At 52.0% G+C, this 18,554-nt stretch overlaps 6 protein-coding genes across 6 annotated transcripts; 3 read left to right on the forward strand and 3 right to left on the reverse strand.

Annotated features, from left to right (window-relative positions):
* Window positions 1-1,089: 1,089 nt before the first annotated feature.
* PFICI_05254 (uncharacterized protein) lies at window positions 1,090-5,669 on the forward strand (the record flags this gene model as incomplete). Its single annotated transcript, XM_007833835.1, has 7 exons — window positions 1,090-1,107; window positions 1,179-1,313; window positions 1,392-2,325; window positions 2,374-3,389; window positions 3,477-4,374; window positions 4,427-5,160; window positions 5,211-5,669. 7 exons carry the CDS (start codon window positions 1,090-1,092, stop codon window positions 5,667-5,669), a joined length of 4,194 nt encoding a protein of 1,397 aa, XP_007832026.1.
* Window positions 5,670-6,571: 902 nt separating this feature from the next.
* On the reverse strand, window positions 6,572-7,425 carry PFICI_05255 (uncharacterized protein; the record flags this gene model as incomplete). The annotated part of the gene is made up of 2 exons (XM_007833836.1): window positions 6,572-6,996; window positions 7,248-7,425. 2 exons carry the CDS (start codon window positions 7,423-7,425, stop codon window positions 6,572-6,574), a joined length of 603 nt encoding a protein of 200 aa, XP_007832027.1.
* An 821-nt stretch (window positions 7,426-8,246) lies between these two features.
* Window positions 8,247-10,115, forward strand: PFICI_05256 (Protein dml-1; the record flags this gene model as incomplete). The annotated part of the gene is made up of 5 exons (XM_007833837.1): window positions 8,247-8,318; window positions 8,376-8,572; window positions 8,636-9,077; window positions 9,140-9,759; window positions 9,845-10,115. 5 exons carry the CDS (start codon window positions 8,247-8,249, stop codon window positions 10,113-10,115), a joined length of 1,602 nt encoding a protein of 533 aa, XP_007832028.1.
* A 500-nt stretch (window positions 10,116-10,615) lies between these two features.
* On the reverse strand, window positions 10,616-11,611 carry PFICI_05257 (1-(5-phosphoribosyl)-5-[(5-phosphoribosylamino)methylideneamino] imidazole-4-carboxamide isomerase; the record flags this gene model as incomplete). Its single annotated transcript, XM_007833838.1, has 3 exons — window positions 10,616-10,902; window positions 11,012-11,201; window positions 11,312-11,611. The coding sequence occupies 3 exons, from the start codon at window positions 11,609-11,611 to the stop codon at window positions 10,616-10,618; spliced, it is 777 nt and encodes a 258-aa protein (XP_007832029.1).
* A 535-nt stretch (window positions 11,612-12,146) lies between these two features.
* Window positions 12,147-13,202, forward strand: PFICI_05258 (uncharacterized protein; the record flags this gene model as incomplete). Its single annotated transcript, XM_007833839.1, has 1 exon — window positions 12,147-13,202. One exon carries the CDS (start codon window positions 12,147-12,149, stop codon window positions 13,200-13,202), a length of 1,056 nt encoding a protein of 351 aa, XP_007832030.1.
* A 1,326-nt stretch (window positions 13,203-14,528) lies between these two features.
* PFICI_05259 (Transcription factor steA) lies at window positions 14,529-16,967 on the reverse strand (the record flags this gene model as incomplete). The annotated part of the gene is made up of 3 exons (XM_007833840.1): window positions 14,529-14,835; window positions 15,203-16,802; window positions 16,865-16,967. The coding sequence occupies 3 exons, from the start codon at window positions 16,965-16,967 to the stop codon at window positions 14,529-14,531; spliced, it is 2,010 nt and encodes a 669-aa protein (XP_007832031.1).
* Window positions 16,968-18,554: the final 1,587 nt, after the last annotated feature.

Consider the following 18,554-nt stretch of genomic DNA (forward strand, 5'->3'; position numbering starts at 1 on the left):
GTGGGCGTTTGTGCAGCACGACTTGTTTGAGATATTGTTGGATGGACACATGAGAATGTTTTGTTCTTTATGCGCAGCATGGGGGAAGTCTCTCCAGCGAGAGAATAGTTCATGTAGAGATTTGATGTGGCAGAGATGGTCACACCCTTTGGCATCGTGGTCATTCCTTTGTCTGTAGTATTTAATTGATGGCAAGAGGCAAAGGTACTTTGTACGCATCAGGCACCGAGCCAGTCATTACACTCTTAAATGGGAAGAGAGAAGGGAAAAAAAAAAGGCCAACCAGCTAGACATGATTCCGATCTAGCCAGCCAGCCCTGGAAGTCAATAAGCCTCCAAGTTTATCGGACAATTCTGGGGCTGCCCTGGGTCCCAGAGTGGGAAACTCCAGAAACCCGTGCGCGCAAGTTCACAAAGTGGTACGTGTTGGCGGAGCAACGTCGGCGCCTAGGTCGATTGGCGGGGTTGAAAGTCGCAAGCGGGCATCCATGGGCCTGCAGCTGTGGTCAATGTTTACGCCCGGGGGGGGAGCCTCGAGCCAATCAGCTGCCCTTGGATCTTCCCTCGTACACCTCTTCGACCAGCGACCACAAACAGACTTCTCATAATAGTAGAGACGCCTCGCTTCGCAGCACCCTCCGCCCCAAGTTCCTCTTTTGACTGTCTTTTATTTTTCTTTCTTTCGCCAGGGAGAAACACTTTGGTCATACTTTTTTCGTGATAGACCTCTTCATTTCCTTTGCGCACTCTTGCGGGTTTGGATATCGCATCCTAATCTGAGACTCTACTTCTCCCAGCTCAGTCAATCAATTAACTTACTGTGCCAGGCAGCTCAGCTTTCCTCCCCTCCAGCGCGGCAACAGGTCCATCGCATTACATCCTTTTTCTTCGCATCGCAGGTTTTAGATAGCAGCTCAACGTCCGACGACCACACGGCTCGTCGACTGATCTCCAGTCCATCATCATCTATCCACCAGCAAGTGCTTATCAGTACGCTTTTCAGCTTACACATCCCTGCTCACCTATACTTCGCTTGCGCGAGGCCATGATCTCGTAGTGTCGCGAATCGCAACAAACCATTACCAGAAAATGGCGTCCGAAGAGCCGGTTAGTATTTTTCATTTACTCTCGCAACATCGAATTGTGTTGGTGATGGCTAACGGACGCGCTTGTCGCAGGTCACGCAGCCACTGCGCATCTCCAAAAACGGCACACCATCTCCCACCAAGAAGGACAGCCAGCCACGCCCACTCTCTGAGATATCAACTACCGAGAAGAGGCGGAACTCGCCCAGCTGGAATCAAACAACAAAGGTGAGTCCCAAACTCTTTTGACCCCTATCTTGCCGTCTTCGCTTCTTGGCCTTCCAAGCTTACACTGCTGGTGTATAGAAGCTGGGCCTGAATACCGATTCATCCCCATTCCAGTCGTCCCCACTCGAGAATGCTACCTCACCTCGACTCTTCTGGCAAAATCGTAATACGAGCAAGCCGATTGAGAGCGACCTGTATGGAGGCAGAAATGGCTCACCTTCGCCGACGCGCCGTTCTTCAATCGAGCGCCTGCAAAAGGCGTCACGTGTCAAGAACAGCACCATGTTTGCGCGCGAACAAAAGCAGGAATACGATCCGACGCGCATACCGACCATTGAGCGTCCGCTAGCCAAAGTTCAAGGATTTCACCCAGGACATGGCCGTAGTGAGAGTCAGAACAGCGTCACGACCCTATACAGCCCCTCCAGACTCATGAACAGCCCAAAGCCCAACTTTTCTGCCCCTCAGACACCAGTCAAGGAGCAAATGTCACCTATCAAGTCCTCCATGTCAGCTTCTCGGTTCAAGAGCAGTTTCGACTCGGCATCTGGTGATACCCCCATGGAGTACTTTGAGACTTCGTTCGGGGACGAGGAGCTCCCCAATGGCAGGTTCCTTAACCGAAGTATGAAGAGTGTCACATTCGACAATGCGCCCCCACAGGTCAACGAGTACGAAATGGCTACCCCTGACATCTCTTCCATCGACTCCAATTCGCGTGAGGGTAGCTACGACAGCGAAGAGGAGGATGACGATGATTACGAAAACTACCACCACAACCAGGACGGCGATGTTCCCGACGACAGCTTCGATGCCACTCTCGAGGACACGGACAAGACACCTGTTGTTGGACCAGATGACTGGCGCCAGGATCACGACAACCGCTTTGACAGCAGCCCCATGCCGGAGAACTCCCCAATGACACTTGCAGCTGGCAAACCGCAGCATATTCGCACTGATTCATGCACTTCTTCGGGGGAGCACCGTCCTCTTCCACCCTTGCCAGGCATGGGTCATCAACGAACCCAGTCCAACTCTTCTGCTGGTCTGTCCGCAACAGCTGAGCGTATGCTTGGATCTCCACGCCGTGGTTTGCCTTCGCCGCCTCCGGCTTCCGCCAGCAAGCTGGAGATTCAAAATATCGGCAACGGAAAGATGACGCTCGAGGAACGACTCAAGCTCATGATGCTCTCAGATGAGACCAGCCCCAAGGCACCTGATCAGGGAGCCAAATCGTTTGCCGAGCAGCAACGGGAACGTCGCATGAGACGTGCCGGAGCCCGTGATAGAGTCGGGAGCCCCGAGCCTGAGCGCGACGCAACGGAATCCGAGGCTGGAGAAGGAGACGATACCATTGGTGAGATCTCCGGTCTTGATATGGATTATCAACTTCCTAGTATCTCTCGTCAGTCCATCCTGCAACGTGTCAATGGCAACAAAGCCTTTGAGCGTGAGTCGGACTTCAACTTGAACTCCTCGCCTGCTCCGTCCAGTCCTGAACGCGCAGCCCAGTACGATCCAGATGTCCCCATCGCTAGCATCGAGGATTCCGTCCTTGAGGATATCACGGAGCACGATGAGCCGAGTGTCATCGACATCACTGATGATAAGGAGAGCGATGTTGTTGATCTTTATCAAGAGTCGGAAGACGAACACTCGGAAGCGGAAGAGCACGATATCCATGATGATGACAGCGACAGCCACTACTCAGACGAAATTGAGAAAACCCAGGCGCCACATGTTGAGGAGGACGCAGTTACTACTCCCCGAGCCGCTTCCCCGGCAGATGAAGAAGCAATAACAAACTTCAGCGCTACTCTGCCGCAAGTCAATAATGGCGCCAAGGAGTCGGACTTCGCCCGCAGTCTGCAATCCTTCATGTTGCCCAAGCCAAAAGCCGCTGACGCTTTCACACATATCGAGAGTCGTAAGATGGACGAGGTTGAAGAATACCACGAGAGGCCAGCGACACCACAGCAGGCAAAGCCAAAGCCTGGATTGTACGACGGCTCTGGTTGGGGTGATTCTGAAGATGAAGAAGAGCCTGGCACTCCAGAGTCCGTTATTCATCATCCCGTGTCCGAGGACGAGGAGGAGCTAGAGGAAGAGCTTGAGGAAGAGCTACAAGAAGAGCCAGAGGAAGAGCTAGAAGAAGAGGAAGAGATCGGGAACGAGACGTTTTCAGAGGAGGAAGAGGAGATCGAGTCGCCCGCTATTCCTGAACGTGTTGCCACGATCAAGGCTTCAGGTTCCAAGCTCAAGACACGTCCTTCTGCCACACCGTCAGACCTCGCTGCCATGCGCGAAGCTCGCCGACAAGTCAGTCGCGAGATCCCGCTTTTGCCGGAGATCCCTCCCATCCCGGAGCGACACCGCAACCGCGCGTCGCGCGACTTTGAGGCAGAGGGGTTGCTTAGTGTCAGAGACGACTATATGGACCGTCACCCCAGTTTCAAGAAGCGCAGTCTGACTCTGGACCTCGACCTGGGACTTAGCCTTGACCAGGACTTCGAGCGCGTCATCGAGGCACAAAAGGTTGCGTTCCAACAAATTTCTTTTGAAAAACAGTTCTTAGCTGCAAGCGCCAGCCCAACCAGACAAGTGTCTGGAACCCGTTTAATTGTTGCAACCGACAAAACCCCGAGTCGGAAATCTCAAGAGGGACACCTTGATACTAACATCACTTCGCGACCACAGCGCGGCTATCTCATGCGTCACAACACCAAGGTGGTCACAGCCAGCGACAAGCACTCTGACGAGAGCTTGCGGGATGCCACGCGTTCTGCGGGCAACTCACCAGTAAAGACTAGCAGACCCCAGTCGTGGACCGTCGAGCCTTGGAATGGTAAGGCCAGACAACGCAGTCTCAAGAAACGACATGCCCCAAGCTTGAGTGGACCAGTGCCACCCATGCCTGGTCAAGAGAGCAACGCTGCCGCTCTGAATCCCTTGGCTGAGGAGGAGGGGCAAACGGAGCTCGCGACTGAAGAGTGCGGTGAGCGAGGCAGGCTCTTCGTCAAGGTCATGGGTGTCAAAGATCTTGACCTGCCTCTACCAAAGAGTAAGCTTTGAATAATAGTTTCGACTAGGGATAATTTACTAACATGTAATAGATGAGCGTACCTGGTTCAGCTTGACGCTCGACAATGGTGTTCACTGTGTGACTACTGCCTGGCTGGAACTGGCCCGCAACGCACCCATTGGACAGGAGTTTGAACTCGTAGTACCCAACGACCTCGAGTTCCAACTGACTCTCAATGTCAAACTTGAGAGGCCCGAGCCCCAACGTCTACCAGCTTCGCCAACTAAAATGACAAAGCCCAAGACATCCACCTTTTCTCGCGTCTTTGCTAGCCCTAAGAAGCGGAAGGAGATGGAAGCTCGCATGCGCGCTGAGGAGGAAGCTTACGCCCAGGCTCAGCGTGATGCTGCTGCCAAGCAGCGAAACCTTGCACCTACTGCCTGGGACCTTCTTTCTCCTCTGGCCGCCGATGATGGCAGCTTTGCTCGGTCATATGTCTGCCTCAAGGAGCACGAGTCTCGTTGCTATGGTAGGCCATACATGGTTGATATTGCTGCTTTCAACGAATGGGCTACAGAAGACGCTGGATTTGCCAGCAGTGTGAAGAGCAAACGCGCCGGAACCAGCACTTCGGTTGTCCGGAAAGCACCCTACAAGATTGGCAAGCTCGAGATGCAGCTTCTTTTCATTCCTCGACCTAAGGGCTCTACTGATGACGACATGCCCAAGAGCATGAACTCCTGCATCCGCGAGCTCAAGGCAGCAGAAGAACGGCTGAGCCAGAGTTGGGAGGGTCACTTGAGTCAGCAAGGTGGTGACTGTCCTGTAAGTTTATTGACTTGCCGCAATAACGTACACATACTGACCGTTTCCAGTATTGGCGCCGTCGATATTTCAAGCTCGTGGGCACAAAGCTCACTGCCTACCACGAGTCTACTCGTCAGCCCCGTGCCACCATCAACCTCTCTAATGCGAAGAGGGTTATTGATGATCGCCGCCAGCTGACGCAGCCAAACACCACTAGCCGTGATGGCAAGCGCCGCCGCTCAGCCTTTGCCGAGGAGGAGGAAGGTTACATGTTTGTCGAAGAGGGATTCCGCATCCGCTTCAACAACGGAGAGGTTATCGACTTTTACGCCGACACGGCAGAGGACAAGGACGGTTGGTTGAAGGTCCTGGGTGAGATTGTCGGTCGTGAAGGTCAGGAAGATGAGTCGTCAGCCCATGGAAGCAGGAAGAAGTGGTGCGAGCTTGTCTTGAAGCGGGAAGAAGCCATTCGTAAGAAGGCTCAAGGCCGGCGAACCCACTCGCGAACAAAGAGCATGATTGTCTGAGCGGCTGCGCCGTGTCAAACTGAGGAGCTCTCGGTACCTGAGTACTTCTCGCCATGTCCTTCGACGAGGAGACACTGACGACGGACGGGTCATGTTGTACGACTGGAGTTGAAGTCTAGGGTGGATGGCGTTTGTTGGTTTTGTTTGCTACCATTTCTGGTTGGTCACGGCTCTACAGCCACCAAGACCTTTTCTTGTCTTTTCTTCTTACATTGTAATTTTCACGAGCACGTCCATGATCGGCTGCGGCGATTGCAAAGCGTTCTATAAGCAACATCAGTACATGATTCCTGGAAGATAAAAAGTTGTCTGTCTATTGATGTAAAAGCTCTGAGCAATGCGGATAATACATAGTCGAGTGAAGGCGGCCCAGGGGACGACTTTTCTTAAGGACGGTAGGAGGGAAGGCATCTTGGACTGCGATTTTGTGATTTACTTTTGTCAGGCATGGATACTGGTGGAGTCGAGGAAGAGAAGAGGATTGTTATGTGAAGAATGGTTCTCACGTTTTGTACTCAATATAATCAATAAAATGCATGAACATTGGAGCTTGAATGCAAACAATGCCACCGAACGGAGTGAAGTGATTGTAACGGCAGATGGTAAATAAGTTTCTCTTGCTAATGGTACGAATAGCCCCTGGGCTATCGACCTGACAGAATGAATATACGTGTCCACGGTGTGGAGATACTTGCTGTGTCCATCGAGTTGCAAATGTATCCGCTCATAATAGATCGTTAGAAGATGTCAAGTAATACTTTATTTACGTTCGTACAGTCATGATACCTCCTCTTCACATTCATATCCCCGCCTGCCTTGAAATAGACCGGTAAAAGCAAGAGACTGGATCGAGGTAGCCGCCACATGTCGACGACAGCCTTTACAGCCTCCAGACTGCCGCCTCATTTCCTGGGCTGGATGCCCAGCGTCCGCACGGCCTCGTCGAGGTTGGGCATATCGTCGGCCGAGGCGGCGACCTGGACCCAGCGCACGGTACCGTCGGCGTCGACGCCAAAGGCGCCGGCCGTCTGCCAGCGGTTGCCGCTCTCGGTGGCGCGGTTCCAAATGTTCTCCTGCTTGCCGAGCTGAAAGACGCGGTAGAGCGAGAGGGGGCTGAGGACGTGCCAGGTGTTTGAGACGCCGAGGCCCCACTGGGCGTACATTTCGCGCTCGTGGTCGACGACGACCTCGACCTCCCAGTTGCCGCCGACCTGGATGACCCAGCGCTCCGTGGCCTCGGGCGACGAGTGCGATACCGCCACGCAGTGCAGATCCTCCTTGTACTTTGAGGAGATGGATGTGAGCTTCTTGAAGGTCTTTTCTGCGACTGTAGAAGTTGAAGGTGTCAGTAGGTATGCCAAAGAGAGTAGATACGAATGAGGATATTCAGAAGTATGGATTCGCGCGTGAAGGATATGTAAAGTTGGATGGAGTATAGTATGATTATAGCTCATGCCAAGACCAAAAAACGATATAAACGTTCTACCACCCTGGCAAAAATGTCGGTGTGCCCTCTTTGGGGGGAGAGCTTTCTATCAAAGGGGGGAAAGAGGATGAAAGTAAACACAACAAACATACATGGGCACCCGCAGTGACGCAAAAAGACAATGAGGGTTGGCTTGTCCGTCTTCAGTGTGAAGTTCTCATTGACCGGCGCCTTCTCACCGGGCTTTGGGGCTGGCTGCACGTCCTTGGTCTCGGGGGTTTTCCACGACTCCCACTCCTGAGCGAGGTTCAGATTCAATTGATTCGCCATGGTTTGTGATGAGCAAGACGGTCGTTAGAGATCAGGAGAAGATGAGACGACGAGAATGGGTGTGCATGAAAAAAAGAAGAGGTCGAATTAATCTTTTTTTTCTTTTCTTTTGATATGAGAGACTGTCAGTGATTAGGTAAATGACGGCATATCAATGGGTTAGAAGGTCAACCAAAATGAAGGGACGGTGCAAGGCAGGAGGACCTCTTATGATTTTAGGGCGTTGTAATCGTCGACGGCCGCCCCGTCTGGGTCCAGTACTGACTGGGTCCGGGTCGATGGGTGGAAGGAAAGCCTTAGCTTTTTCTTGCCAGCTCAGTGTAGCAGCAACTACTCATAAAGAAGCCGAGGCCCACCCGTACACCCCGCTAAATATTTGATGCCCGCCGCCCAAACATTGATTCCAGTGAACGATTGTACGTACATTTTTATCTCTGGGGCCTCTGCCAATTGCGTGGCAGCCGCCGCTAATAAGCTGAAGATGATGATTGATGATGCAGCAGCAGCAGCAACAGCACCACTACCGAGCCACAGCAGCATTGTACCTAAAAAGTTTAGGGAAACCTAGCGGAGCTCCACAGCATCCAATTGGCAGCACTGCTGTGTGTCAATCAATTAATTATTTTCATGATTGTTGGCAAATCTCATGGCCAATGATGGCAGCTTAATGTTATTATTCCCTATTCTCACCCTTTGATACATACATCCTATATGTATGCATGTATATCGAGCCGAGGATAAGACAGAGCTATCATAAAATCCCCCTCCTCCAAGAAAACCCCCCCAATCTTCCTTGTGGCCGAGCTGCCCAATGAGACATCATGCGTGAAATCATTACGCTGCAGCTCGGGCAGCAGAGCAATTATCTGGGCACACATTTCTGGAATACTCAGGTTTGACGGCCATCCCTTGACTCGTATCACAATGAATCGACTGCTGAACAGATCTAGGAGTCGTACTTTACCTATGGCGAGGAAGGGGAATCGCCCGTCGACCATGACGTTCATTTCCGGCCGGGCATTGGTAGCGATGGCACCGAAACCTATATGCCGAGGACCGTCATTTACGACCTGAAGGGCGGCTTTGGCTCCATGCGCAAGATAAATGCCTTGTACGAGGCCGAGGATGGCGAACCGACAGCCCTGTGGTGTGTGCCCTCGTCCATTCCCTTTCCACTCCCTCTGCTGCTTTCCGACTGACCCGGCGATAGGAACGGGCAGACCGTGGTGCAGAAGCAACAGCCCATTGAGCTCAGCGCATACCAGGAGAGCTTGGACACTGGTGCCGCCGCCCCGGAGCTCACAACCGGCTCTGTGCGGTACTGGTCCGACTTCAGCCGCGTTTTCTACCATCCGCGGTCCATTGTCCAGCTTAACGAGTACGAGCTCAACTCGAGCTTGATGCCGTTTGAGAAGTGGTCCATGGGCGAGGAGCTCTTCTCCTCACTCGACAAGGACCACGACATCGTCGACCGCGACCTCCGCCCCTTTGTCGAGGAGGCCGACCAGATGCAGGGCGTTCAGGTCATGACCGGTATCGACGATGCTTGGGGTGGCTTTGCGGCCAAGTATCTGGAACGTCTGCGGGACGAGTATGGCAAGACGCCCATTTGGGTGTGGGGTCTTCAAGAGCCGACAAATGGCCTTCCAAGGGTAAGCTTCTTCTATTACCTCGAACTTTATCTGAAATTATTACCGAGTTTGACACGTTCCAGGACAAGAGACTTCTAAAGCTAGTCAACAAGGCACGAGCCCTTGCCGACATGAATTCTCAGGCGTCACTCGTGATTCCTCTCGGCGTCCCCCAGAGGCTCCCCTCGAGTATCTCCTTAGACCGATCGTCGCCTTGGCACGTCTCGGCCCTCTTCAACGCAGCAATGGAGAGTACTTCCCTATATACTCGCATGAGGATGACCAACCAAGCCAACTCAACGAGTCTCGGCAACGCCGCTGATCTTTTGAATGTGTTTGGCAAGCAGGTTATAGTCAACATGCAGTTGAGCTTGATCGAGCCACCAAAGCCAGCCCATAACGGTACAAATGGCGCCATGCAACTTCCAACAGGTAGAGGAGAGATGTATGACCGTCTCAATGCGCTCGAGTTTGAGGAACATCAGTCCGATTCAGGTTCCCCCAGCGGCGTCACAAAGCTCGAGGTGGACTTGTCTTCCCTCGAGGAAAACATTACTTCATCGGCGGGCGCTAGGGGTGGACGAAAGCCGCATCTTTTCTCCCAGCTGAGCACAGCCAGAGGTGAGGATGCTTTGAAGGGCTTTGATGATGACGAACCTCTTGAAAACGAGTACAGGCGTTTCGAGCGACCAAAGACACACAAGTAAGTACCTCGACCCAACGTGGGCCGTTCTTATCGAGATACCATACCTGTCTTGGAATTCTGGAGTTAATTAATGCCTTTGCAGATTCCAATCACAGCTCATGTATCCCATGCTGGACAGCTACCCACGTGTCTTTAGAGATCGGGAGGGCGATTCCATTAGAAATCCAGTGTCTATGCGGACAGTCCTTTCAACAGATTCGTCCGTCACGGACAAGATGAAAGGTCTGCGTACGACGGTGTTGAGATCCATCGGCCTGGAAGACAGAGAAGACATTGGCAACGAGCTTGCCGAGATTGCAGAGGGATACAAGGAAGGCTGGTCCAGTGGAAGTGATGATGACGATGACGACTGAAAAGTTTTGTATGGCAATAATTGTGTTCATTTTGGCTTTTTCTAGCTGTTTTTCATCATCGTATGACGATTGGCAAAATTTTATCAAACGCTGATTTTCAGAAACGGCTTTATTTCAAGGGTCAAAAGCTGAGTTTTGTTTGGTCTTCTGCGAAGAGATGAATGGAGTGTCAGGTACTGGCTCGAACGATATCATATTGAGTATTGGGTACTCTATTTTGAACATAGTAACCAGCCAGATGAGATGACACATGGGGATTCATCTCGACAAAACTCGCACACCAAAAAAAGTTGGGAGCCATTTCAACACGAGAAAGCAAGGTACAAAATCTATGATAACGACATCTCTGTATGTTGGCTCATATTATCCAGTGAGGATTTTTTGCAATTTCTATATCAGTTAATCAACTCCTCCAATGCGATTTTTCGATTCCTCCATTCCTGCCCATTGGCCATTTGCAGCCATGACAGCAGATGGACATGCAGCCCACTGTTGCAGACTCATGTTTGTTTCCGGTTCCAAGCCACACAGTCGTCAAATTTGACGCCGTCGCCCCCAAAGCAGTCGAGGGCGCTGCCAATGGTCAGGTCGACCTTGCCACCGCTGATCTTCTGAACGAGGTCGAGATCCTCGAGGTGGCGACCACCGCCGGCGTAGGTTACGGGAATGCTGCACCACTCGGCGAGGCGCTGGACGAGCTTCTCGTCGATGCCCTTTTGCAGCCCTTCATTGTCCGCGGCGTGGATCAGGAACTCGGAGCAGTAGGGCTCGAGTTGTCTGATGGATTCTGAGAATTGTGATCAAGGTTTTTGTTAGCCAGTTTTGTTTTCTTCTTCTTCTGCTTCTGCCTCTGTAGAGAGAAGTCACTTGATCGTCTATGCGACATGATGACTCACCTTGGTTTACCTCCATATCTGTAATGGTCTGCCACTTGTTCATGGCGACAAACCACTTGTCATCCCCTTTCCGCCGGCAGCTAAGGTCGATGACGAGCTTACTCTTGTCTCCATCCAGGGCCTCGAGGACGGCGTCTAACCTCTCTTGGCTGAACTTTCCCTCGGGGAATAGGTACGATGTGATAATGACCTACTTAACACGGGGGATGATTTAGCTGCCATTTCTCTCACTCTGTCTCACTCTCTCTTTTCTTGTGACCTGGTCAATCTTCAATCATCGAGTTTCATTCCTCATCTCACCTTTTCCGCGCCCTTTTCAATCCACTCCTTGGCATTCTTGTCGCTGATACCACCACCGACCTGCAGGCCGCCCGGCCAAGCGGCGAGGGCCTCGGACGCAGCCGCATCATTCTTGGGCCCCAGCATGATGACGTGGGCGCCGGCCAGCTCGTGGTCCCGGTACAGCTTGGCAAAGTAGCCGGCCGGGTGCAGCGAGACGTGGTTGGTCTTGAGCTCCGACGTGTCGTTGCTCAGGGTGCCGCCCACAATCTGCTTGACCTGACCGGCGTGCAGGTCAATACACGGCCTAAAGCGCGTCATTTCTTGAGATTTGGCGACTTGAAATGACGGGAGATGAAGCTCGGGCTATTCAATTATGAGACAAAAGAATTGAATGCTCTTCAAACGAAAGTCTTCTCTATAGATAATGTAGTTGAGTCAGGAAAAGCTGTATATGGGTTCTGCTTCGCCAATAGATACAATTGTATGACTTCAGACCCCATTGGCGGGGCAAAAAGTCTTGTAAAAGTCCGATTAGGTCTGCGAGGCTACCGCGGGGTAGGTCGGTTAAGGTACTAATCGCTAAATTCCGGCGTCATCTAGCACTAATCATCCCTGTGATTGGCTTGAAACAGCGGTTTATAGTGCAAGATACGTGTGCAAGGCTGCTGATCCTGCTGGAAAAAAAAAAAAGTTTTTGAAAGACTCTAGGAACCAACTGGGCAAATCTCAAACTTCAACATCCGTCATTCCATTTGTCGCAATATTTATATTTTCTTCTCGTTACACAAAGCACCACCAAACTTTTCGCAGAAACACCCAATTATACCCCAAAAACGGAGTCCAAGTATCAAGAATGACGACAGTCTTGGGGAAACGCAAATCTCGCGCTTCCGTGACCCCCAAAGCAGCGGCCCCGGCAGCGAAACCAACAATCTCTGAAGAGGAAGCTCGGGAGATCTTCAGGCGGCATTTCGAGGCACAATTTGCACCGCTATCTGATAACACGACAAAACAAGCAGCAGGGAAGAAGTCAAATGGAAAGTCTCGAGAAAAGGTGAAAAAGTCAGACGAGGCAGAAGACGAGGATGTAGAAGACATGCGATCCTCGGATGAGGACGACGATGACGATGACGATGCTCAGGAGGGCGATTGGGATGGTCTTTCCGGCTCCGATGACGAGAATGACGAAGACGACAGAGACGACGAACCAGAAGAAGCCAACAAGATAGAGGTGGTGGACTATACGCAATCCAACACACCAAAGGCCAACCCCCTGGCCGCGGCGCTGGCAAGGCGCGAAGCCAAAGCGTACCTCTCGTCCAAAGTTCCTCTCGCCTCAGTAGGCGGCAGCGACACCGGAACCACGACCAAGACGAAACAAAAGACCAAGACCCCGACGGAAGAAGACTCTGCGGACCTGGTGCGCAACGATCTGGCCCTGCAGCGGTTGCTGTCCGAATCCCACCTGTTCAACCCAACCAATCGGTCCGGATCGCTCATTGGTTCGACCGTGAATACGGAGCACAGCGGCCGCAATCGCCACCTGGCCACCGACATGCGCGTGGCGGCCCTGAGCGGCGGCGGCGGCGGCAAGGGGGCCGCCTCCATCTACAAGCAGGACAAGATGCCCATGAGCCACCGCAAGGGCATCGAGGGCGCGCGCCGGGACCGCGAGTCCAAGAGGCGCCGCGAGGCCAAGGAGAATGGCATCATTCTCGAAAAGGAGTCCAGCGGCAAAAAGTCTTCTGTCGGCGGCGGCGGCGGCGGCGGCAGAAGGAGGGAGAGGGCTGTTGATGCACCCGCCGTCGGCAAGATGAGAGGAGGTATGCTCAGACTCAGCAAGCGCGACGTTGCCGAGATCAATGGACCTGTACGCAGCGGCGGCAAGATGAAGAAGCGCCGGAGGTGATTGCAAACAGATACACACAAAAAGAAAGAGTCCAACAAGCCACTTATTCCAAGTCTGAACTGATGAAACCAACACTCCAGCGACGCGACGGGATACACTTTGAGCGGCAGTACGCGGTTTAAATGTAAAGGTTATTCTCGGTCTGTTACGTACTATGGCGAAAGCGATGAGGTGCTGCTACTTCATGGCATGAATAAACGCGTTTGTAATGGGAGCAAGGGCAGATTTTGATACCCCGTTGGTTATATTAGTTGCATTGTTCCCAGAGACTGGAAGTTTGCACAAGTTTCTGTTTCGAGACATTGTCTCGCTCGATGGCAAGCCGTGACATAGACATTCTTCCCGTTGAAAATGCCGTCAGTATTACTGGATGAAGAACTCCGATCCGCATTTCTAAATACCAGGAGATATTTATATTTAGTAACATAAATGAGGGTTGACATTACAAATTGATATCTAGTTAGCTACATAGTGTTCGTGACCTGCTAGCCAGTCACGTATCGACGAATCATTGGTTCGAGAAGAACATCTTATTTATCAATCTTTTGGCAGGTCATGTTCTTGGATAACATGGCAGGAGATACGGCATTGGATATCTTTATGTTTGTTTTATTTCCTTGGATTTTTTTCGGACGAACTATTGTATCTTGAATGAGCTGATCTCGAGATCCCGCTCTCTGAATTTCTTCATATCTTTTTTTTGATTGAGTCTGTGCCATAGATGAATGAATCCATCTGATAGCGTGTCTGGTACCATCCACCGAGCGCTGCCTCCTCCTGTTGGACGCGATCAATACAAGAAATAGTGAAAAGGCCAATAAAAAAAGACTATATATACATAGCATGAGTTGCCTTCTCAATCCCCATTCGTCCGTCCTTCCAACTCGATGTAGTGACATCCATTCCATGCAGTGACGGTTAGCGCATGCTCAACCGCCTGTCTATCGTTGCGTTTTTGGTATCCCTCGTGCTGTAAAGAAGAGAACAAGATAAGAAGACAAAGGAGAAAGATAAGAAAATAGTAGTAAAATAGGCGTCCAATTGCCAGGGAATTGGTAAGCCTCGATCGAAAAAGTGTATTGTGTGTGAACCCAGGTCTGTTTGTTGGTCCACTACAACGCAGAACCTCGAGTCTCGCGTCAAAACATGAACGCGAACAAGTCAAAACAGTCCGCTAAACCCAACAGCTCGGAAACCTTTCTTGTGGCCTCGACGAGTCATCCGCATGATTCTTCCAACGTAAATGAAAAATGGCATGTCCGTCATGATGCAACCCGCTAGTAAACAAGAGAAAACCAGTAAAAACAACAAGAACAAAATCCACCTCTACATCATCGCACCAGCCGGCGTGCTCATGGTCATTGGCATACTGAGCGTTTGCAGGCTGTTAAATGTCGGTTGCTGCGACATGCTTGTGGTAGGCATCATGCCGTTGCTGGTCGGGGTGCCATGTGTGTGGCCGTGGCCGTGGGCGACGCTGTTCAGCGAGCTGTGCATGTATCCACCTTCTGAGTTGGGAGAGGCTTCCTCCAGAGAACCGAGGTGATCCTCGCCAGAGTACTCATCCTCTTCCTCGCCTGACAGGGGAAAGCCACCCTCGACTCCCTCACCACGGTCGTGCGTGCGCTTGTGTCTGTGAAGAAGCTAATGTTAGTTTTTCATTCTTTATCTGGATATCCAATCTGTGAGAGTGATGATGTAGTGTGGTATGACTGATGCGCGTCGTGACGTGGCTGAAGTTTTCTGGTTTGGTTCGCGGTCTCGCACAATACATCGTAGCTCATCACATGATTTTTTTTTTCTTGTACAAAGGAAAGATACATGTAGGAAAGGTATGGGTTCGTACTGTGCTAGGTTGTCCGATCTAGAGAATGCCTTGCTACAATAAGGGCAGATGTAGGGTCTTTCTTGTGTATGTGTTCTCACGTGTCTAGATATTGAGTCAGATACATGCGCGGCGCATCACACATGAGTCATAACGTAGAAAATATCGGTCTTACCGCTTCAGGTGCTCTAAACGCTTGAAGAGACGGCCACAGGTGGGAATCGGGCAGGAGTGGGACTTCTGAGGGTATGGGCCGAGCTCCATGACTGTGGCAGAGCGAGCACGACGAACCACGTTGGGTCCACCTTGCGACATCATGCCACGGTCGCTCATGGCGTCGCTGTTGAGGTCATTGTGTCCCATCTGCATGTAGTCATGGTGTTGGAGTGCCATAGGGTTCATGGCGGGGCTGCCCTCGACTGTGGACAGAGGGGTGCCATGTCTAGACATATCCAACATATCCTTATGATGCTGGCTTGTCATGGACACTTGGGAGTTGCTGTAGGCGAGGCCAGGCGGCGAGGTCTCGCCTTCATCCTCGGGAACAGGTCCAACGGATGCCGAAACCGATCTTCTCAGATCAGAAGGGCGGTGAGCAGCTGCTTGTACTTGAGCGGTGGCGGCTGCAATGGCGGAGATGGAAGGGGGAATCGATGATCGTCTGCGTCGCTGCTTGTAGGTCGGGGAGCCCTCAATGACAGAGTAGACGTTGTTGGCTCCATAGGCGCGAGAGAATTGAGGTCCAGCCAGGTTGGAAGGAGGAAGCTGGATCATTCCATTCAGGCCATTTACACCGCCCATGTGGTCAGGAATAGCAGTGTACAGACCAGTCTCCTCATTGGCAATATAGGCGGGCTCAGCGCCCATGCCCAGGGCTTGCTGGGGAGGAGTGATGGGCTCGAAAGAGATACCGCGGTTGCTGTAGTCCTCATATTGCGAAGAGACGAAAGATGGGGCTGGTGAGTACTCGAGGCCATAGGCAGGCATGGAAGCGTGACGCTGGTGGCCTTGGATCGGAACGCCGTTCTGGTTGTACTGGACGCGAGCGAACTCAGGCTCCCGCTTGACCACCTGCTGAACCTGAGGGGGGAGAGCTGGGGCCATTGCCATCGCCTGGTACTGAACCATCGCGTCCATGCCGTCGGATAAAGGGGCCATGGTCTGGGGGATCATTTGTGGAGGGGGCATAGATTCCATTGCCCTCATCACGGGAGAGGGAGCCTGGGACTGAGGAAAGGACACCTGCTGTGCGTTGAATGACGAAGAATTGGCTTGCTGGGCCTTGGTGAGCTGCTCGTAGAGAGACTGAGAAGAGTCGTACTGGAACGACAGAGCAGGCTCGCTGACGGCCATGGTGGTAGCCTCCTGGCCCATCTTTTCTCTCTTCAGGTCACGCTCCAGGGCATCGAGGAAAAGGCGGTCATGCGGGACGCTGTACCAGTAAAAGACCTTCTGCTTCTTTTGTGTTCGGATGCAGTTGTTCTTGTAGAGAAAGTCGAGAAACGGGCTCTTGGGTTCCTCAAGGGATGCATCAGTGCCAGACTTCAAGTTTCTCAGATCCGAGAAGATACCCTCCTCGAACTTCTTGGAGTTCTTGACGGGACGTCCGAACGCTTGGAAGCGGAAGGAAAGGCAGCGGACAATGTCAGTGCCCGAGACGTGGAAGAGGTTGTTCCATAGTACACAGGAGACATATTCGCCAGTGGGCAAAAGAAATCTGCGAATGTACTGGTCTGGCTGCCAATCGACAGGTGCGGAGATGAGGAAGTACTTGACTAAACAAGCAGTGAGTACAATGCGGTTCGTCTCATGGATCGCGGGGTTACAGGTTACTTACGATTGTCAACTTGCTGCAGCGCTACCTGCGCATCATGCGGCAATGCTTGCTGAGCTTCTGTGCTGAGCATGAAAGTCTCTGGCTTTTGTGGTGCGGCCGCCATAGCTGCGGGTTGCGTGTACATTCTCTGCACAAACGCAATTAGAAAGACTTAAAGGCAGAGGTGAAAAAAGAGTCCCAGTATTCAATTGAGGTCGCTCTGCGGGGCGCCGACAATCGAGTGGACCAATTATTTGAATTGAAACCGTTGCGACAGGTACAAAAAACACTTTTTGGGAAATAGCCGGGCAGTGTCCAGAGCTGCTGTTGTGCGGGCGAGGTGTTTAGTGGGATGCTAGAGGCTTCAAGGCGCTGCCTTTGGAATCAATAGCGAAAAACGACGTATGAGATATGCTTTTTCTAGTCGAGTCCAGCCCGTTGGATGTAATTTCTTGGGAATAATTTTTCTTATTTTGCACGCGAGTTGCGTTTGTGAGCCTCCAATTTGCCTCAAGCGAATGGGTAGGCGGGATCAGTCGACAATGAACCGTCAAGGTGATTGAAGCTGCTGTTGAACGAGTGAAGCCGATGGAGCCGATGCGATGCGGTCCTCCGTCCTGTGGGCTGTGGATGCAGGGTGGGCGCCGTTCGACTAAGCGAGCGCGTCCTCGATGCGGTCCAGAATTAGGGTCCAGGAAAGAGAGCTGGGGACTTTGGTGGAACTTTGGTTCTAGTATCGAAACAACCAACGACCAGAGATTCAACCTCGTCGTGGGCAGAGTACAGACAAGAATCAGATTGGACAAGTTGGCGCGTTGCGACAAACTTGGTTGTTTCTGATGGGCGACAGTGGCGAGCTGGCGCACGGGTTCCCTTGGATGTCGAGAGAAAGGAAGCGTCTCGTGGGGCGGCGGGATGACAGTGGTGGGATTTTGAGTGTGCAGCTAGCTCTCCAGTAGAGTTGACGGAGAGGAAGGACAACTGCAACACTTCTAGTAGTCACGAGACGAGGTGGGAGAGGAGTGAGAGAGAGAAGAAAGGAAAGAAAGACTGAGGATGTCTCGAAGTGAAGAAATCACAAGAGTCAAAAAGGCCGGGAGAGGGTGGACAGGAAAGGCGAGGGCGGACCTGGGGGGTGTTTAATGATTTCTACAAGCTGTTGACGAGTCGGCCGGGTGGTACAGCAGGTTACTATGTACATCCATGTACGTCCAGTTGGGTATGGGTCAATTTGGGGGGGGTCGCATGGGATTGGGAAAGATGGAGACGGAGCGCGAAGAGAGAGTGGGAGTGGGAGTGAGAGTGAGAGAGATTTGGGGTGGGAACCTTTGAGCCACAACCACTGACCACTAACCAGTCCAGCCGGGGCCCATGAGGGAAGCAGGGCAAGGGAAGTGGAGGGGGGGTGTGAGTGACTTTGAGTGGACGGACACACCACGCAGGATGGATTTTGAGTGGATGGGCGGAGGATGGATTGGCTGGTTGGTCTCTCGTTCGGTTGGCTGGTTGGATGGCACACATACGATTGGGCAGGTCTCTTCTGTTCTTTTTGCTTGCTCACGGCGGTACTAGGTATGTATGTAGGTCAACGTTGTAGCGGCGAGGTTCAAGCCACGCATTTTGTTCACTTTGCAATAGTTTTTCCTTATTCTGTTTCGTTGTTTCTGTAATGTACGTGCTCTACACTGAACGCACATAGATGCTGATATGA

Source organism: Pestalotiopsis fici (assembly GCF_000516985.1).
Source record: "Pestalotiopsis fici W106-1 unplaced genomic scaffold PFICI_Scf_3, whole genome shotgun sequence".
Taxonomy (NCBI): Eukaryota; Fungi; Ascomycota; class Sordariomycetes; order Amphisphaeriales; family Sporocadaceae; genus Pestalotiopsis; species Pestalotiopsis fici.